General features: G+C 50.4%; 2 protein-coding genes across 3 annotated transcripts in view; both read right to left on the bottom strand.

Annotated features, from left to right (window-relative positions):
• Nucleotides 1-2,000: 2,000 nt before the first annotated feature.
• LOC142890720 (uncharacterized) lies at nucleotides 2,001-7,907 on the bottom strand. Its single transcript, XM_076029949.1, has 7 exons — nucleotides 7,747-7,907; nucleotides 6,558-6,760; nucleotides 6,265-6,366; nucleotides 6,062-6,157; nucleotides 5,868-5,978; nucleotides 5,644-5,767; nucleotides 2,001-5,043 (listed from the first exon to the last, which is right to left on the bottom strand). The coding sequence occupies exons 1-7, from the start codon at nucleotides 7,904-7,906 to the stop codon at nucleotides 2,318-2,320; spliced, it is 3,522 nt and encodes a 1,173-aa protein (XP_075886064.1). The 5' UTR covers nucleotide 7,907; the 3' UTR covers nucleotides 2,001-2,317.
• Nucleotides 7,908-8,252: 345 nt separating this feature from the next.
• The window catches only part of btbd11a (BTB (POZ) domain containing 11a), an 80,789-nt gene continuing 69,177 nt past the window's right edge, over nucleotides 8,253-19,864 (bottom strand). The window contains exons 6-17 of one of the 2 annotated variants that reach the window (XM_076029961.1): nucleotides 18,985-19,074; nucleotides 17,517-17,618; nucleotides 16,848-16,941; nucleotides 16,362-16,497; nucleotides 14,981-15,216; nucleotides 13,470-13,648; nucleotides 12,968-13,073; nucleotides 12,219-12,321; nucleotides 12,049-12,130; nucleotides 11,860-11,928; nucleotides 11,654-11,767; nucleotides 8,253-11,507 (exon numbers count right to left, since the gene is read on the bottom strand). In XM_076029961.1, the coding sequence (XP_075886076.1) occupies nucleotides 11,277-11,507; nucleotides 11,654-11,767; nucleotides 11,860-11,928; nucleotides 12,049-12,130; nucleotides 12,219-12,321; nucleotides 12,968-13,073; nucleotides 13,470-13,648; nucleotides 14,981-15,216; nucleotides 16,362-16,497; nucleotides 16,848-16,941; nucleotides 17,517-17,618; nucleotides 18,985-19,074 (1,542 nt within the window). In that variant the 3' untranslated portion in view covers nucleotides 8,253-11,276. The remainder of the gene's footprint in view (nucleotides 11,508-11,653; nucleotides 11,768-11,859; nucleotides 11,929-12,048; nucleotides 12,131-12,218; nucleotides 12,322-12,967; nucleotides 13,074-13,469; nucleotides 13,649-14,980; nucleotides 15,217-16,361; nucleotides 16,498-16,847; nucleotides 16,942-17,516; nucleotides 17,619-18,984; nucleotides 19,075-19,864) is intronic. The other variant, XM_076029962.1, reaches the window with a different exon arrangement.

The following is a 19,864-nucleotide window of genomic DNA, read 5'->3' on the forward strand; positions in this document are numbered from 1 at the left end:
GTAAGAAAAAGTCTTTTTGCAGCGTTAGCAGCGTCCCGCCTGCCAAACAAACGTCTGAGTCAGAAAGATACACACATACGGACAAGCGTGCAGAATGCAAATGGATGAAGGCGAAGAGAGGAAGAAGTAGTGAGGGTGGATGAACGAGCCCAGATTAAGAGGGGGGTGGTGGGGGGCATGGGTTCAGAGGGGGACGTGGACACACGCACACACATTCACACTCATACATATTAACATGCAATTTACTCTCTTAAATAATCTCTCTGTGTTCCACATCTTGCCCGACATCAATCAGCGAGACGCCGCCGCCGACAGAACTGCTGCGTAAATGCAAAAGCAACACGAGCGCACTCGGAGCCGACGCTGTTATCAGAGCCTGCGGGCTGAAGGCAGTGGATGGAGGTGCGTCATGGAGCAAAAAAGCAAGAAAAGAAAAGCAAAAGAAAAAAGAAAAAAAAAAGTGGAGGGGCGCTTGTTTTCGAGCGGCGCCGTTTCCGTAGAAACTCGCAGGGGTCAGTGTGTTGGCCAGGACGGGCCAGGAAAATCCTGGAAAATCTGCTGTGCCTGCCTGCCTGACTGCCGACAATCAATTCCCAACTTACGTCTGTGGCACACTGGTCTCTCTCTGACTGGCTTTGTTCTTACAGCGGACGGCTGTGACCTGTTAACCTGCCAGGTGGAAGCCAAGAGGACGAGCTGGAGGCGCCGATGGTGCCCTTGAGGGTGAGCTACGCGAGTCTAATGTTGTGTTGCGAGTCGGCATTGAAGCACAGCATGGTGTTCGAACACAACACGCACGTACAGCAGCAACAACAAGGAGAGCAACGCTGCTGCACTCGGGGCTGGACGACGGCCTGCAGTAAGTGACTGCACGGCTCGTTAATGCCGTGACGAGGACGATGAGGAGTTTTGATTCTGCTGTGGGTTGAGGCTATCACCTGTCACGTATCAATCAATCAATCAAATATGACGGCCTAGAAATCCAAAACTGTGCTTTTCTCTGCAGACTTTGACCCAGGACGGGAGAAATCTGCCTGCAGAGGGGGCACGAGCAGGACCAGGAACGGGCCAATCAAGTGTCAGGTGGTGCTAAAGCAGCCAGTGGGAGAGCAGAGGACAGAAACAGCTTCCAATTCGCGCAGGATTTAAGTATATTGACTTTAGATCGCAGTATTTTAACAAAGTGGGATTAAACACAGGTGGAGGTTTCAGTTCTCACTCAGGACGTTTAACACAGACCGGCCACAAGGGGCCGTGCGGAACAGCTTCGAGAAATTCATCGCTACAATGCTGCCACCATGTGGTAGAAAAGGGGCAGTGTCACAATTCAAAAGCAATTCACCGAACTGACTTAAAAGAAAAACAACCCCAAACAAAACAAGGAAAACTCTTAATTATTATGGCCCGTTTGCAATTAAGAATTTTTTAAAGATTTATTTCATCTTCATTGTCAGAGAAACAACAGAATTATGTTTAGAGCATCGTCACTGCAAAGTTCATTAAACATAAATTGCCACAGGAGCCAGAGGATGTTGAGTTCTTAATTATCCTGCATTTAAAACATTTATTTTCACAGGTGTCATGTTTGTTTTAGCAGCAACGTCATGTGACAAAGCTGCCCTAGATTTGTGATTTTTTTTATTTCTGTGTTTTTCTTCTATTTAGAAATGCTTGAAGTGTGTGTTTCGGTTTCTGGCTGGAATCACCAATGTCTGTAAATTAGTCTGAGGGTGTTTGCTGATAAGAGACAGACAATCCATCACACACATATAACAGATACATATTTTTGGAGTTTCCAATTCAGAACCCGGGAGAGAACCCATGCAGACACGGGGAGATCAAGCAAACTCCACAAAGAAAGGTCCCAGGCCGGGAATTGAACCCACGACTTCTTGCTGTGAGGCGGCAGTGCTAACCACTGTACCACCATGCAGTCAGACAATAACCAACATTAACCTCGAGTACCTCGAATGATGTCCTACAGTCAAAACCCAAACAGATTTCCATTTGAGGAATATTTTATTTCCAAAGAGCCGAGCAAATGTGAGCGGAAGCAAATTCACTGGCCATGAGAAACAAAACCAGAATCACAAAGTCTTGGTGGCGTGCGGGACTTTCACAAGTTGGTCAAATCAAGAAGTCAATCAAAGTGAGTACCAAAAACAGAAATGGAAAAAAAAGGGAACTATTTTTTGGCAAACAGCTGATAAAACCCTGATGAGGATCCTTCCTGCTCCTCCTCCTGCTCCTCCTCCTCCTCCTGCTGCTCCTCCTACTGCTGCTCCTCCTACTGCTGCTCCTCCTACTGCTGCTCCTCCTACTGGAACTCCAGCTTGACTTCGTCCGGGAACGACGGCTCCACCTTCACGCAGTGCGTCAGTGCGTGCGTGCCCAGCAACTTCTTGCCCAGGAAGCCCAGGCCGCAGTCCTTGGAGTTGTAGGCCTTGGCGGTGGCACCTGCCGCTGCTGCCGTGGCAGCTGCCGCCGCCGCGTGCGTCCGCCGGTGCTTCTTCATGTGGTAGGAGAGGCGGAAGCCCTTGTCGCACACGTCGCACTTGAAGGGCTTCTCACCCGTGTGAATGCGCATGTGTGACTTGAGGTAGCCCGACTGGATGAAGGCCTTGCCGCACTGCTCGCACTTGTACGGCCGCTCGCCCGTGTGGTAGCGGTTGTGCAGCCGCAGCTCGTTGGCCGTGAGGAAGGTCTTGCCGCACACGGGGCACTGGTGCGGCCGCTCGCCCGTGTGCGTCAGCTGGTGCCGCTTGAGCGACGTCTCCTTCATGAACTGCTTGCCGCAGGCGCGGCACGGGTAGCGCACGCCCACGTGCACCTGCTCCACGTGGCTGCTCAGCTGCAGCTTGGTGCGGTAGGCGGCGGCGCACTGGCCGCACGCCCACGGCCGCGCCTCCGAGTGCGTGCCCACGTGCACCGTCAGCTCCGAGGCCGAGCGGTAGCGCTTGCCGCACTGCCAGCACAGGAAGGGCTTCTCGCCCGTGTGCTTGCGCAGGTGCACCTTCAGGCAGTTGGACGAGCGGAACTTGTCCGGGCACAGGTGGCAGCCGTAGGGGAAGTCGCCCTGGTGGATGCGCTGGTGCACGGCCAGGTAGGAGAGCTGCGCGAAGCGCTTGCCGCACTGGCCGCACGGGTACGGCCCGGCGAAGTCGTGCTGCCGCTGGTAGTGCTCGCGCAGGCGCCGCAGCAGCGTGAAGCTGCGGCCGCACATGCCGCACGCCATGGGCCGGTGCATCAGCTTGTGGCGCTCGAAGGCCGCCTCGCTGGCCAGGATCTTGCCGCACTCCTGGCAGTAGAGCGGGTCGTGGATGCGGCGGTGCACCTTGAGCAGCGTCACGCTCTTGAACTCCTTGCCGCAGTCGGTGCAGCACGGCGCCTCGCCGGCCGCCACCGCCTCCTCGCACGTCTCCTCCTGGTGCTGCTTGAGCGCAGACGGGCTCTCGAACTGCTGCCCGCAGTTGGAGCACCACACGGGGACCTTGGTCTGCACCCCCTGCTGGTCGTCGGCCGGGTCGACGGCGGCGGCGCCCGCCCTCCCCTCCCTCTTCCAGGGGAAGCGCGGCGCCTTCTTGTGGCAGACAGCGTAGATCTGGTGGCGCTTGAGGCCGTGCACGTGCTTGAAGCGCTTCTTGCAGTGGACGCAGTGGTATGGCCGCTCCTCCGTGTGGCACTGCACGTGGCGGTTGAGCGTCTTCACGCTGTCGAACGAGCGGGCGCACACCGGGCACACCTTGGGCCCCCTCCTGGGGGCGCTCTGGGCAGTTGACGGCGGCGAGGAGGAAGAGGAGGGCGGCTCCTCCTCCTCCGCCGCCGTCGCCGACTTGTTGGCATCTCCGCCGCTGCCGGCCTCGGCCAGGATCTGCTCCACCGTCTTGCTCTGCTCCTCCTTGACGCCCTCGTGGCCGTGGATGATCTGGTGCTTCTTCAGCGTGTCGCGGTACTTGAAGCCCTTCTCGCAGGCCAGGCAGACGAACGGCCGCTCCTCCGTGTGCGAGCGCAGGTGCTTGGCGATGTCGGCCGAGTACGGCAGCACACGGCTGCAGATGGGGCACACCTTGCCCTCTGCCGGGCCCTCGGAGTGAGGGTGGGGCTGCTGCTGCTGCTGCTGCTGCTGCTGCGACCCCGCCCCCGCCCCCTCCTTCCGCCCCGCCCTCTTCAGCTCGCGGCTCTTGCAGATCTCCTTCTGGTGCCTCTTGAGTACGTACAGGTTCTTGAACTTCTTCTGGCAGTAGGCGCAGCTGTACGGCCGCTCCTCCGAGTGCGACTTCATGTGCCGCTCCATGTCCATGTGGCGGGCGAAGTACTTCCCGCACAGGCAGCAGTTCTTGGTGTCCGCCGCCGCCTCCTCCTCGTCGGCGCCCCCTGCCGGCTCCTCTTCCTTGAAGCCGTTGTTGGCCTCGTCCTTCTCGTGGACGCGCATGTTGTGCCGCCTCATGTCGTAGTGGTCCCGGAAGCGCTTGTCGCAGTTCTCGCACTTGTACTTGAGGTCGCGGTTGGCCGAGTGCGTCTCCATGTGGCGCCGCATGGCCGCCGCCCGCAGGAAGGCCTTGCGGCACACGGGACACGTCTTGTCACCGGGGTATTTCTTGCGCTGCCTCTTGGGTTTGCACTCTTTCTCCTCCTCATCCTCCTCCTCCTCCTCCTCCTCCTCCTCTTCCTCCTCTGCCGCCGCCCCCCCAGCCTTCCTCTTCAGCTGCAGCCGCTTGCTCTGCTTCAACGGCTGGAACGCCGCCGGCTTCAGGGCGTCGTCATCGTCGTCCTCCTCGCCGCCGCTGCCGGCATCCTTCTCTTCGCCATTGAGCTCCTCGTGCTCCTCCGAGTCCAGCAGCGCCGACGGCTGCTCGATCTGAATGTAGTCCAGCAGCGTGACCGTCTCGCCCTCCACCTGCACGGCCACGCAGCCGTCCATCTGCTCGGCCGGCGGGTGCAGCTGCAGCTGCTCGGCGTGGATCACCAGCTTCTCCAGCTGGGGCAGTGACAGCGAGGAGAGGATGCAGTTCCCGAAGGAGGAGGGCAGGGTCTGGGTCTCATCTGCAGGGGAGACAACAACCCTGTTAGCAACCAGACCGGAACCATTTCACATCCGTGGGATTTATTCGAAACATCCGTGTGGGAAAGAGCCCTCAGACAGTGTTTTCAAAGGGAAAATTCCTTGGAAAAACACTTTGACTGAGGGAAAATCTGTTTTCTCTGCATGAGAGTGAGGCTTCCTCTCGGTGTGATGGGCGCCCGGCGGCGAGCGGCGAGGGAGGGCGGAGTTTAACCGTGTCCAAAGCCAGTCAGGAGTGGAGAAATGCTGGGAGTTCTTTACTCTTCTTCTAATGAGGAGATGTTGTCCAGTTGTGGCCAGACTCAAACAGACACTGTTTACATGCTTGCAGCAACTTCCTGTTTCCTCGTCACAGCTAAATCAGCCTCTTGCCGACTGGATCCGGTTACACAGCGAGCCAGCGGGAAATCATTCCGACTGCAGCTTTTCAAAATGTACCGACGAAAATGGAAAACATTTCAAAATGTAAAATCTCAGCGATGAGGCAGCGGGAACGACGGGACAGCGCACCTCTGCCTCCGACGAGCTGTACGCGTCTCAGAACAACACACACAAGACAGAAGCGGAGAAGACGGACTCACCGCTGAGGTCAAAGTGTCCCAGTGTGGTGTGGTAGGCGAGCACCGTCCTCAGGTGTGGCGGGTCAGGGACGGAGTGCACACACTCCTCCAGGGCTGCGGGGACAGCGCTGAGCAGGGACGCCGTCTGTGGTGGGGAAGTCAGAAAAAAACCAACAGATTGGGTTGCTGCAGGCCGAGAAGTTGCCTCAACGTGCGTGTGCTGTTTTGCAAAGTTGCTCCAGTACCTGCTGAATGTCTGGTACTGGGAGAAGCTTTTCCAGCCTGGACAAGAAATCCAGCATCAGCATCTGCAGAGCGCCGTCGTACTCGGGGCCAAAGTCGGTGGGAAAGACGTCCTTGAAAGAAAAGAGCCAATTAACATTCAGTTAAGTCAAGTGAGGCTCAGTTCATCTCTGGTTTTTGGACTGCGTTCGCTCACCTGGAAGTATCTCTCCTTCTCCTCCGGGTCCTTCAGCAACAACTCAACCTGATCCACAAAGGTGGATTCTGGAAACTCGACCTCGGCGAAACAGGGCTGAAGTGGAAATACGACGCAGACGTTGCGTAAGGAAACAAAACAAGACAGAAAAAAAGAAAAAAAGAATGTGCTAAAACTGCCAGGCATGTATCAGGGCAGCTCACCTGTGCTGCCCAGGTGGACACGAGGTTCCTGATCCGTTCCAGGTGCATGTCGACGGTCTCTCTGTCCATCACCTGCTTGGACCGACACAGCTCCAGCACCACCTGCAACAACACAGGGTTGGTGGGGGAAGTGAGAGTGAGGGTGAAGTGAACTCACACATCTTCGCCCGGCAGATTCAGCATCGAAACTTGATTCAACATCATCAATTTCCAACAGTGGCTATAAACTTGTTTCTCGCAGCTCAAATCCCCCTTATTTAAATTTTTGTAGGCTGACACGTATCGACTCCTACCCGCGCTCTGAGTCCCAGCAGGAGCTGAGCCTTCTGATCCGCATTCAGCAGCTCGGGAACCATCTCGGACACGGTGCTGACAAACTCCTCCACCATGCCGTAGTCCTGCACGCTGCCCCTCTGCACCACATGCCACATGGCCGCCGACACCAGGCGGAGGGGAGGGATGAAGAGGCGGAGAGCCGGCAGCAGGAGAGGAGAGTCTGTGGTGGTGGTGAGGGAGAGAAAAAGAAGAGAAATACATTGATGGTCAGAGTGGAAATCAGAATGGACGCACCTCATCCTGGCAGGTTGTTTAAGACGTGACTGTGATGTAGCCAGTGTGGCCCTTTGCAGTGACAGTAACTTAAAAAAATAAATAATAATAATTATGTAATTTTAGTAAGAAATATTGCTAGAGGAGCTTAGAAATAGATAAATTCATAGATAATCAAAAGAGACACGCAAATAAGCTACAGTCATCATGAAAACCAACAACAATTGTGTGTTAAAAACGCAATATACTTGTAATGTAAATACTGCACTTTTAACAAGCATTATTTTGGCACTACAAACAACTGCTTGACAACCGGCAACGCGTGCTGCCTTCAGGGACCGGCACCCGTGTCGTAATTTATCCAAAACACCGCACACACGAGCTGTCCCGGTAAACATGGCGGCGGGAGTCGTGACTTTTTTTCGGAGGCTAAACAAGTTGATCAAACCGGGAACTAAGCAGTTTTTGAGCGTGACATTCCCTCGTCCACCCAGCGGACGAAACACGCGTTGCCTTGTCTTTCTTTGCCGGGGATTCCTCCGCTAGTCAAGTCTGCAAAAAGAGTGCAATCCCGGTGTGTTTGTTTTTAGCTACCCAGTTAGCTCTACAGTCTACTCTGGTGCCAGAAGGCGGATATGACAGGCGTCACGGAGCTTGTCGTTTTATGGGTAACTAGCATTAGCATGTGATATGTCACACTCGGCTCCGGGAAAATATTTTGTGTCTTGTTTCTATACAGATAAGTAAATAAACAACAATAGTTGGCTCGGATAAGCTATCAAGCTTGTAGCCGCCGTAAAGCGGCTTCCGTTAGCACAAAGCCACCGCCATCACGGAGCGGGGTACGCCATGTTCGAAATCGGGCGCACACAATCCAAAATAAAACCCAATAAGTCGCGTTCAGCGCCACCGTTTGGCGTCTAACTTGCTCACCGTGTTCAACACGACTTGGGCTCTCCATGTCGGCCAACAGAATGTCCGGCGTAGGAGAAAAAGGAACTCGAGGTTGTTGTGAGACTACAACGGCTCGACCCTGCGGTGCTTGGCTGGCGGGGAGGAAGGGCGGCTCGAGTTCAGTGGAGAGGGTGCGCATGTGCAGTGGGAAGCGCGTGTAACCGGTGTCCCTTATAGGCTCGTTTCTTTGGAAAAATTGCCATTTTCCCTTCGACACTAATTTTGTTATTTGTGTTCAAGGAAAAATAAGATCCGTCTGATAAAATCTGAACAGCATCGCTTCTTCACTGTTTATGAAATAATCTTTTTAGTGCGAGGTTAATTCTCCTGCGGCCATTACTACCCTCTAGTGGTTGCTTATGGAAGTTGAGCAGATTTGATGATTCATTTAGTGATGTATGGAAATCAAGTAAAAACCCTGTCCAGCCAAAAATCTGAAGCACAACAAACACGTGAGCACACAAGAAGACACAGGACACATCGGCTTTAAACTCTGGTCGTTTATTGGTTGTCCACAAAAGCATGTCATGGAACCACATTAAGTGTAGCACGAGTGTAACATTCCTTTGCAGTTGTTAAACTCCATCACATCCCTGTCATCTCACACCATGTATAATTTATATTTCATATATATTTATATATTTTGTACAATATACATGTTCTCTTCAAAAGGAGTGGGGAAAAAATTATAGCAAAAAGTCTTCCCTCCCAGTTCCCTACCCATGCATGTTTACACTGCGGTTACGTCAGTTGGTGGTTTATTACTGGGGACAAAACACACAGGCAAAACATTTCGGGACGGAAAGCAGAGGGAGTCAAGTGTTTGTGGGACAAGAGCTGGTGTACGAAGCACATTCTCAGCGACGATAAACGAGAGGAGCCATGCAAAACCACTGCTCAGTCTCTGACTTCGGCCTCCAATCACAAACCAGCTGAAGTTAGACTAGCGTCTAGCCTAACAGCAAGCAAAGCTAACAAACAAAAAACCAAAACCCAACAGGCAGACGGTCTTTCGGCTCGCTCTGGAGCCTCGTCACGCTTTATCACAACACGACCACTAAAACTCAGTGAGGCTACAGTGACTCGGGCACCAGGCAGGTGCTTTGACATCATGGTGGGTCCGCTTTGCAGCACGGTTTGCATTGTTTGGCAGCATTTTCACCTTCACAACACCAAGTGCCTGTTTGAACAGAGGGCTTTTTAGTGTAGTGGAGGCAAATCCTGCTGCTAAACCATAAACTTCACATAGCAGTTGTGTTAAAATCAGCACTGGCAGCATGAAATGTAAAAATAATGATAAAAAAATCATTCAAATTTCATTTTTAAGTATGAATATTTCAGTTGTGTCTCCTCCTGCACACGTCTTTCATTTCACATTGTAAACTGAAGCGCTGCTTCCTGTTACTTTTGTTCACTGAATTCATACAAATGTATGTTAATATTGCTTAGTTTTTTCCACTTTAAATAGTCCTTTCTGCACAAACCCCCTTCCCCAACCTTTGTAACACAAAATAGCAGTGTAATGGAAAAATAATTGTGTATCTGATACTACGCGGCAAACTGGTATTAAAATAAAACGTAGGATAAACTCTGTGATCCGTCGTCTTCCCTCACTATTTACACAGCAGTCAAACTTTTTCTACACCTACCTCTGTCTTATAGCTTTGATTTTTGGTTGGAAAACAACAAAGAATTTTGAGCTACAATATACGGACATTTGATTTATGAGCAGAACACAACACAGACATTTGCATGGTACTTGTACTCGTGCATGTGTGTGTTTTTTCTTCTTCTTTTTTTTGGTTTGTTGCTGGACAACATTGTACGTCTTGCAAAATATTTTACATTGCGTCATTACATTCATGAGACACTCTGTCAATCCCGCTGTTCCCTTCTGCAGTCACACGTTACCTGTCGGAACAAGAGTTAAATATTGCTTACCTTCAAAAAGGTTAAACATACAATGTTTTAACGTTAGCAGCAAAAATATCTTTTTTCCTGGGATCATAAAGCGGATTTATGACATTCTGAGACCTCTGTGTGTAATTTGTATTTCACAAACTGTTGCAAAAAGTAACTTTAAATCAATACCAAACTATCTGGAAACTTGGATTGCTGGATGTTTGGGGATTCATTCATTTCTCAGCGATAGTTTTTGTGTGTGGGACAATTTTTTTGTGACATATCCGCTGTGACATATTTTTCTCCCTTTGTTTCTGTTGAATTAAACCTGCGGCTGTTTATTACCTGTGGTAGAATTCAACAGCGAGAGGTGACTTTGCTGCGTTTTTTAATCAACTTCAACTTGTAGAAACTCACATCTTCTTCTACTGTAGAAACATTTTGAATTTGGCTGTGGTGAAACTAAAAAAAATTAAACTTTAAAGATGCGTTAAAAAGCCCAAGTGCTTCCTTCAGCCGGGTCAGCTAAACTGCGGCCTACTGACTTACACAGAAAAGCACAGCAGAAGCCAAACTGAGACTTTGGACGAATCAAACATGCAAACACACACAAAGAGCAGGAACAAACTGGGAGAAAAACGTTCAGAGGAAACTGGTGTGCACAGCCAAGAGAGCATCGGGGGGGGGGACAGTACACAGGGTTTACCAAAAAACAGGAGGAAGGATCTGTGGGGAGTGGGGAGCGGAGGGGGTGATGATTCAGGGGCCGTATTTACATGATGACTTGAATATTTCTTCAAAGAGAGTCTGAGTCGGTGCAAATCCACCAGCAGGCCAGTCGCTTCTTTAGCGAACAACAGAGTTCTTCATCATGTTAATATCAATAATAGTACACAGCGTCTTCCCTTCCTCCACCACCAGAGGGAATTAATCTGTTAAGTCGTGCTCTGCGTAAAAAACAAAAACAAAAAAAACTAAGCGAATTGAGGGCAGCTCAGTTGAGAAGTTGTCATGCAAAACAACCAAAGAACGAAAGAAAGAAAGGAAAAGAAAAACAATGTATTATTGTTGTAGATAAAGTCACCAGTCGGAAGTCCGTTGGCATAGATTTCGCAGAGCGGCCCGTCGTTTTCCTGCGCTGGAAGTTTGCCCGTGATGCGTTTGGCCTCGGTCCGTGAACACAGTGGGTCGTGTCCGACGTACAGAATTAAAAAGTTCGGCAAAGAGGTCCCCCTACAGGCCGTCTCTTGGGATTGCTACTGGTGGGATAGAATATTTTGGTGAGTCAGTCTCGCACGCTTTTTACGTCTACGCTACCTACTTCTCGGTACTTTTAAGCGCCAGAACAGGTGCACAGAATGTATTTCATGCATGTGTTTATATATGAAATACAGTTTGCTTCAAAATCACAACTAGGTCTAAGCTATTCTGCGCTAGCGGGTCGGTTTTTACAGTGTTTACTTTGTTCCTAATCGGGTGTGATGTGGTCAGTGGGAGATAATCAGGACGGAATTAAAGGGCGTCCCATCACTCCCCTCACTACTACCAGCAGGAAGTGATGAGGGGGCGGGGCACAGGCAGGTGTGGGCGGGGCTCTACGCGTGACGTCACACCACGGAGCCCTTGGAGGTGGAGAGGTGGATGGAGCGGATGCGCACGGCCAGATTCTTCTCCAGCTCCTGCAGGATGTCCGTGTAGATGCCGGGGCTGGAGGCGGGACTCTCGGGGGGCGGGGCCTCGTACAGCAGCTGCTTGAAGCCGTCGAGTTCGATGAGCAGCACCATATTCTTCAGGAAGTAGCCCTCGATGAAGGCCGTCAGCTCCGAGGCACCCAGGAACTGCATCAAACAAAAGGCATCTCATTAGGCCCCCTAGTGGACAACTGCAGCAAATGTCACAAACCCCCCTCAAAAAAATTCTGAACAGGTACGTGAGCTGAACCAGAAACTGAATGTTGTCTGGTCGAAGGCCGTCGCCGTCCCACCTTGGCGTGTTTGTAGAGGTCCACGCAGGTTTCCGTGGTGATGTTCTTGGAGCAGATGATCTCACAGTGTCTCTGAAGGCCCTCCAACTGGAAGAACTTGGCTGCAGAAAGGAGCTACGGAGGAGACAGGGACAGAACCGGGGATCAGTGATGCCCGAGGCTCGCACCGGGCAGGATTTAGAGTCAGTCGGTCGGTTCACTCCTACCTCCATGACTTCAGTGTTGCGTATGTGCAGGGACTCGGTGCCGCCGCAGTACAGATACTGCATGACCAGCTGCAAAATAAAAGTCTTGTCTTAAGGATAGGATGGATTGCAGTTTGATTTGACCTTAACAATAGGTGGCACCTTGGTCAGAAGAAGAACCCCCCCCTCCACCCCAACCCCATATCTTACTTGGAAAATATTATATTTGACATGGCTGATCTCAATGCAGGTGTTCTCTGCCGCTGGTCTGTTCTGCAGCAGGGACTTGAACCTGGGTGAGACAGAAGGAATTGTGGGTATAGTTGTGGGGATTCTCCTTTATAATGAATAACAAGGAGTCAGCAGCAGTGGCTCCTCACCTGGTTGAAGCTGTAAACAGCAAAACTTTGTGTGCATAAAAGGGTTTTCCCTCCACCAGGAAGGTGACATCAGACATTTCCTTGTTGTTCAGGAAGTGGGGATCTGGAAAAAGAGGAGGAAAAAAAGAGAGATTGTAAAATCATCATTCACGTAACATCCTGTTAAAAACAGAACGGCAGCCAGCGGGAGGTCGAGAAGATGCCGCCATCAATCACCGCTGGGTCGATCGTCAACAACACCAGAGATTCACCCTTCAGTCCTGCTACGAACCGGCTGTCTTCATGTTTTAGCTCAACCTCCTTGAAAATGAATTAAGTCCATTCAGTTTTCGCCGTTCCCTTGTATCTAAAGCACTGAACCTGCGCGAAAAGGTTTGCAGTACTGTAAACCAACACTGGGTGGCACTCCAGCCTCGCGTCTGAGTCTCTTCCGGAGCCTCTCGGTCGGAAAGGAGCGGGGAAACACGAGGGTACCCATCAGACGCGTGACTTTTGAGTTCAAAAACAAAACAAAAACAACAACAACAAAAATAAGTCATAATTTAAAATTTTACAAACTGAGAGCAAATGGTTATTTAAAAAAAAGATGTTATGCTGCCCTGTATGTTACATATAGCGTAGGATTGACAATGATGCTAGCTTGAACCTTGGAACTTGATTGACCCACTGAAGGGACAATGAGAGTTTTTTTTTTTTTTTTTTTTATCAAGTTCGGCCGAGGTGGGTGACGTCACCGACGCCTGACTCACCTAAACGCGACGTCTGCTTCCTCTTGATCTCCGTCAGCTTGGGGATGGGAAACGGCCCATAGCAGTGGGTGAAGATGACCGACAGATGCTGGCTGATAGTCTCATTCTGCACACACACACACACACACACACACACACACACACACACACACACACACACACACACACACACACACACACACACACACACACACACACACACACACACACACACAAGGAAAAACATCAACTTTTTGCACACTTTGCACAACATCTGCAGCTGCATAACATTTCATGCAAATGTATGATAATTAGTTTTTTTCTTTTTTTTTTGGAGAGCTACTAAGCAGATGCAAATGTGAGTGTTAATGTCAACCGGGCGTGCAGACTGGGCCCTAGGACAGTCTGTGTTTCCAGAGTTTACAAAAAAAATCTGTTGTTTTGGCTGCGTGTTCTGATGTTTTTCCTTCCCCCTCGTCTAACAAAGCACTTTTTTTTTTCTTTCCCCATGAACCGCGGTGACCTTGCTGCTTCGCAGGATCTGGAACATGAGCGGCAGGCCGTGCGTGATGAGCTCCTCCGTGTACTCGTCCTCCTGGATGCAGCTGAAGTCCTTGAGCAGGCCCTGGATCAGCGGCCGGCGGTTCTGCACCGTGCAGGTGCGCAGGGACTCCAGCCAGGTGTGCAGCGTCCAGGGAACGCCTGGAGGGGGGGAAGAAAACCACCACGACACACAGTCAGAGCCAGAATACAGGCACTGGAGGGGTGGGAAGGGGAGGGGGCACGGTGCGACAGAGCCGACCATGTTCCACACATCGTGGCTGTGCGAGCAGCAGGCCAGTGAAAGGATGCGTGGACGGCAGTGCTGGGATTAGCGAGTGATTGGAAGATGGCGGCACAAGCGAGACTCTTTTAATGGGAACATGAATAATCAGCATGAACGGTGACATGACAGCAGCTCTGAGGATCAGTGCCGGAGAAAATTGGCCCGATTAAGATAAATAAACTCTCATCTTCAGCTTCGTCTTCTGGGGGGGCTTTCAGAGGCAAAACTGGCGATTAGAAACATCCAACGGGGGTTTGGGGAATGTTCCAAGGTCTTTTTTTAACCTAATTTCACTGAGTCGTTCATGGTTTTATTTTTTTGTTTAGCTCAAGCGCATCTTCCACTGAGGACGGAGAGATCAGAGTGAGACGGGTGGAGGAAGGACTCGCTGACAAGACAGGAAGCACACAGACAGGGACGAGAGATGAGCGACAGGAGGGGCAAGCGCACGACAGCCGTTAGATATCGACCTGAGGTGTGAAAGTCAAATCGATTCTGAGAGCCGCTCGGAGCGTAAGGATGCTAATGACCGAGACACCGACTCTTCTCCATCACACTTTTGGCTCCTGCTGAGATTTTAAAGTTATTCAGGCGACCTGATACGGTGAATGGCAGTCCAATCAAATCCAGCGACCAGTTTAGCGAACCTGATAGCTGTATTAATTCCTTTCACTTACGCTAAGCTAAACTAGGCTAACTGGTTACTACAGCTTCATAGAAAACACACAGGTATTAGAATGAGATCGATCCTCTCATTCAATTTACAGATTAGCCTCCGGTTTTAGCAGCAGCATCTCTGTGTACACTGTTACACGACGAGAAACGCCACCTGCTAGCAGGTTGCAGGATAATTGTTAATGAATGTGAAATGGCGGCCGGTGCCAGTTTCCTGTCCGACCCAATCGCGATCAGCCGGGCTCCAGGGGGGCAGCGGTAGGGGGCTCTGTCGCTTGCCTAGTTCGCACTTTTGTAGCCCAGCGATTAGCGCCTCGGCTATAAAAAGCCTTTGTTTCACGGCCGGGCGGGTCGATGGGCGGCTCCGGCTGCCGAGGGCGCGAACAGAGCGGACGGGACGGGACAGGACCACAGACATGAGCAAGCGCGACTCCAGGACAGCTGGAGGCGCCAGAGCAGGCGAGCTGGCGAGAGCTGTGTGTGCGTGCGTGCCAGCGGCGGGGGGGGAGGGGTCATGCATCAGTGGGTCTGACCTAAGCTGCGGATGTCTATGGTGATGTCCACATGGCCGTGCTCTGCGCTATGGTACATGGCCTCTCTCAGGGCCCTCAGCTTGGCCTTTCCTGTTCGCAGCGTCCCGCCGCCGTTGGCCGTGGGCAGCAGCCGCTTGTCGCCGGGCCCGTCTGAGCCCTCGGCCAGGATCTCCTCCAGGGAGAGCACGTCCCCCTTCTCCTTCTCCGACTGGGCCAGCAGCCTCCGGAACACGTTCCTGCAGGGAACAGGGGGAGACAGCAGCAGCAACTGGGTTACTGTGATGGTCAGCAGGGAGGAAAGAAAATGTAACCTGGATACACTGGAAGGCAGCTACATACACCAACCAAGTGTTTCAGTTCCATCGAAAACCTAGGGGTGGCAGTGTTGAGCACCTCTCGCTTTAATGTTTTGCATTCACCAAGGATGTTGTCCGTCCTTTACCGCTTTTGCTTTGTGATGTCACAAAGGGCACTGACACCAAGTGAGTGACAGGTGACAGCTTAGTGACTTTGTGATGTCACAAAGGGCACTGACAACATGTGAGCCTGTGGCAATGGTTGGCCCTGCCCTCAGGGATCCCCCCCTTTGTTTTGGCTCCCAGCCAAACATGTGGAAAGTCCAACAAGTTTCAGAAGGAGGCTGTAAACAGTGGGCTAAATATGATGGTGGTAAAAAAAAAGAAAGAAGCGATCCATCGATCAAATTTAGTCGAAAAGCAAAAAGAGAGACCACGCCATTCTCCGAACCTCTCATTCCCTCACAACGGCAAATTAGCTTAGCAACCAAAATCCTCTGCGCAACTGACACCTCCCGCCTGAAAGGTGGCACAGTTTGTGAGTTGGTGCACTGCCTGCAGGCCTGTTGTTTAATTCTTGTGCGTCATACAACGCCCACCACCAACCTCTGTCTGATTGCCCCACTCAGTTAAGCATTGAGCAGGATGTGGTTAAAACTCTTTCTTCTGACATCAAAGACTAATTAAATTGTTGTTTTGGTGTTTTTTTCTCTTTGCTCCCCTCTTTGGTTTAACAGCAGGTTGGTGAGAACTGCTCTCCCGCGCTGCGTCACGCTGTAATTGTCTTAATAACGTGCTGCGTTGCGTTGACGCTCCGTGTTCCTGACAGCTCTCGCCGGGGCTCAGCGTTAATGGAGCATTTTGGTTTTTTTTTTCTGTTTTTTTTCCTCGCTCAGCTGCTGCTGCGGCACCATGTCAACCTAAAGCCCTAAGAGCTGCTCAGGAGACCAGATCCCCATTCAAGCCTCCGGGTAGAAGCAGCAAGAGGTCCAGTGTGTAAATAGATCAATAACTGAGGTAATGGATTCATCTGTGGCTGGATGACAGTCTTGGTGTATGTGTGTGTGTGTGTGTGTGTGGTCTACCTGTGGCCGTGTGATGCCGCCAGGCTGAACGAGTTCATGTCGCCCAGCGGCGTCGACGAGATGCCGTTTCGACACATGGTCCCGATCATGGGGTCGGCGCCTCGCTCCAGGAGAAGACTCACCAGCTCAAAGTTCCCTGAAAACAGCAAAAAATATATGATTATACTCTGTCTCTCCCCATATATGTATATATATATATATATATATATATATATATATATATATATATATATATATATATATATATGCATATAATGTCACAAAGAGGAACTGACACCTATACTAGGCTAGTGACCACACCCTCATGTATGTGTTGGCTCTGCCCACTGAAACCGCTTTGTTTTTGACCCCTCCCAAACACATGGGAAGACCTGTTGAGCATTGATTTTGGCAGCAGACTGCAAAGACAGGGTTAAGTACGCTGCTGTCTGGAGGGAGGTTAGGGCTAACAAAAAAATTCAATAAATAAAACTGAAAAAAAATCACCTGCGGCAGCGGCCAGCTGCAGCGGCGTCTCTGTGTAGTTCTCCGCCCCATCCTGCAGGGCGCCTTCCACGTTGGCTCTGTTGTCCAGCAGCAGCTGTGAAGACGAAGAAGAAGAAATAAAAATACACAGGCAAAGAAGAGACGGAGGAGGAGGAGTGGTGGAAACACCTAAAGCAGCTCAGCCACACAGTCTAAACTCCCTCATTAGCTGCTTTCCTGTCACTGGCTGAAAATAAATAAATAAATAAATACATAAAAATTTAAATAACCCAATTCCTAAACCAGCCCGTCCTGAATAAAGTAGCCTGATTACAGTGGCGCAGATTAATAAAGGACCAGGAATCCCCGTAGGGGGCGACACTTTTTGCTGCCTCTTTAGCAGCCAGTGTTATGAAAAAAGCAAAAAAAACCAAAACAAAACAAAACAAGACAGCCTCATTTAGTTATTTTGCTCCTCCCGGCACTGCGACAGCAGCTTCTACAGAAAACACGATACCGTCTACCTCAGTCGTCTGCACACACTGGACACAAGAGGAGTGAAAAAATCAAATCATAATCTGATAACATTTTGCATGACACGGGGCACCACGACCGCACCCCAGATGGATGTCTTGGGTGTAAAGTGGGGGTCCGACAGGACAGGTGAGTGTTTGGGTTGGGCGTCACTACCTGCACCACAGGAACGTGTCCGTGCAACACGGCGAATGTGAGCGGCGTTCCCTGGCGCGTGTCGGGATAAACTGAGGGGTGCTTGTTTACTGTGCTGGGCACCTGGGAAGTCACAGGTCAAGTTCAGGGAGAGAGATATATATATATGTACTTATATTGATGTAGATTATAGATATATAGATATAGATATATGAATGTATATACAGCCAATATCATTCACAGCTCAGGGTGGAGGAGGAGGAGGGTGGGTGAAGGGGGAGGGAGTGAGGAGCAAAAGAAGGAGAAGAAGTAGAAGGAGGAGGAGAGTTGAAGCTTTAGGGTTTTGTTCTTCTTCCTTTTTAGGAGTTTGACAGGAAGTTGGAGCAGCTTCCTGCCATGTGACCAGCCGTAACCGTCAGTGGCGCCGTGGAAAGCTACGACCGCCGCTAATCAGTGTCCTTTGAGGTGCGGGAAGAGGCGGAGCTACAGCTAAAACATCGTGAAGACCAGCACTTTGGATCTTGTCACTGCTCGGTGCTGCCACCTCTGGTCGGGAGGAGTGTGTGCGTTGTGTCCCTGTCACCGATCTCACGTACCACACAACATTCTGACTTTTTTCAATCAAAAAGTCGGTCACAGTATGACCAGACCAATCAGCATCAAGAGGCGGAACTACAGCCATCGCTTAGCATTTATAGGGATATACACCCTCCTGGTCAACAACCAGTACTGCAGATTAAACAAAGAAAAACTAAATAAAAGAACCAAAAATAAAAACCTTGGTAAGCTTGCAGTAAACTTCTCACCCTATTTGATAGTGTTTCAACTCTGAGTGTCAATCATATGAATAAACCCCCTGCTGGTCGGCGTTGGAACTGTAAACACATGAAACACAACTGAGGAAACAAACACAGCAATGATGACGTCACTACGGAGGAGGAGGCGAGAACAGCAAGGAGGCGTTTCTGTTCTTCAGCAGTATCTCGCACACGCACAGACGCACACACACACAAACACGCACACACGCACACACACACACACACACACACAAACACACACGATGCAGATTGACGACAGGAGGTAACAAAGTTCATGCAGCACGTCACAAACTTGCTCTACTGATGATTCCTACACTGCAAAGAAAAATTAAATTGAAAACTCAAGCTCACATGAGCTGCTATTGGACGATAAATGTGCATCAGAGAGCCAAGAGGACAAACTATCGTCTCGCTGCTACAGTGACCGGAGACTTTCATGCAGGAAGCTGCCAGGAGGACAGAGAGCATGCAAGACAGCAGGGTGGGCGGGGCAGGAAGACAGAGAAGGAGGAGGGGGTGGGGGTGGGGAGGGCTCACAGGGAGGTAGGGAAGGGGGTCATTCAATTAAAAGGTGCACGAAAAAACAACAACAGTAACGACAATAACAACAAACGTGAAGGTTTTTTTGAGACACCGTGTGATGAGCCTGGTGGGCGGGGCTGAACTCTGACCTCACTATTGATGTCGGCGCCGGCGTCCAGCAGCATCTGCACCATGGCCTCGTCGCCACGCACGCAGGCGTACATGAGGGGCGTCATGCCCTGTGGGAGGGGGGAGGGGTTACAGGTAGACCAGTCAGCATGTTGTTGTTCTAGTGGGCAGGGCTTAAAGGCCCCGACGCCGCAGCCGGTAAAGGTTTTCCAAAAAAACCAAAAAACAGCCTGCCAGTGAACAAGAGAGAGTCCGTGACCTTTGTGATGTCACAAAGGGCTGGTGAAAAGAGACATGCAGAGGATTTTTTTTTTCTCAGGCCGATGATGATTAACATCGCTGCTTCAACAAAGTCTGAGCAGCTAGAAGAACTTCACACTATTCACCACAATATGTACTGTTTCTTTTTCTTTTTTTTAAATAGTGGCATGAAAAAAACGGCGAGCACTATTTATTGTCGTCTTCGGAGAAAATTATCCACAAGTATCCAGGCAACACTGGCAGGTGTGCAGAGGAGAGCAGAAAAGATGCCAAACATCGAAGTAAAAAAAATAAAAAAAATAAAAAATAGAAATTCCTTCCTAGGAGTTCCTGCATAGCAAAATAAAAACAAATTATTCAGCTGATTTATTTAATTACACATAAAACTATGAAAAATACATGCAAAGAGCTCAACTCAGCTGCTCCACAGTTATAGAAAATAAGCTATGAAAAAACTCCAGAGCTGGAGTCACTGAATTCACCATCATCACTTCTCGTCAACACATCTCGTGCAAAACACGTGACCCAAATCAATTCCAAACCTGAAACATTTCCATCATCGAGACCAGAATCATGAAGTGTTTCTGCGCAAGCTCCTCAGAAAAGCTCATTAGCTAATTACTATGCGCTGTTTGCAGC

The sequence above is a fragment of the Nelusetta ayraudi genome, unplaced genomic scaffold (assembly GCF_046127955.1).
Source record: "Nelusetta ayraudi isolate G7.1 ecotype Tasmania unplaced genomic scaffold, CSIRO-AGI_Nayr_v1 ptg000027l, whole genome shotgun sequence".
In the NCBI taxonomy this organism is placed as follows: Eukaryota; Metazoa; Chordata; class Actinopteri; order Tetraodontiformes; family Monacanthidae; genus Nelusetta; species Nelusetta ayraudi.

What these genes read in the sequence shown, in the direction of transcription:
- LOC142890720 (XM_076029949.1), bottom strand. Translation starts at nt 7,906, where the DNA reads ATGCGCACCCTCTCCACTGAACTCGAGCCGCCCTTCCTCCCCGCCAGC. An exon ending in CCCAAGTCGTGTTGAACACG is followed by an intron (nt 6,761 to 7,746) that starts GTGAGCAAGTTA and finishes CCACCACCACAG; the next exon opens with ACTCTCCTCTCCTGCTGCCG. An exon ending in CAGTACCAGACATTCAGCAG is followed by an intron (nt 5,768 to 5,867) that starts GTACTGGAGCAA and finishes TCCCCACCACAG; the next exon opens with ACGGCGTCCCTGCTCAGCGC.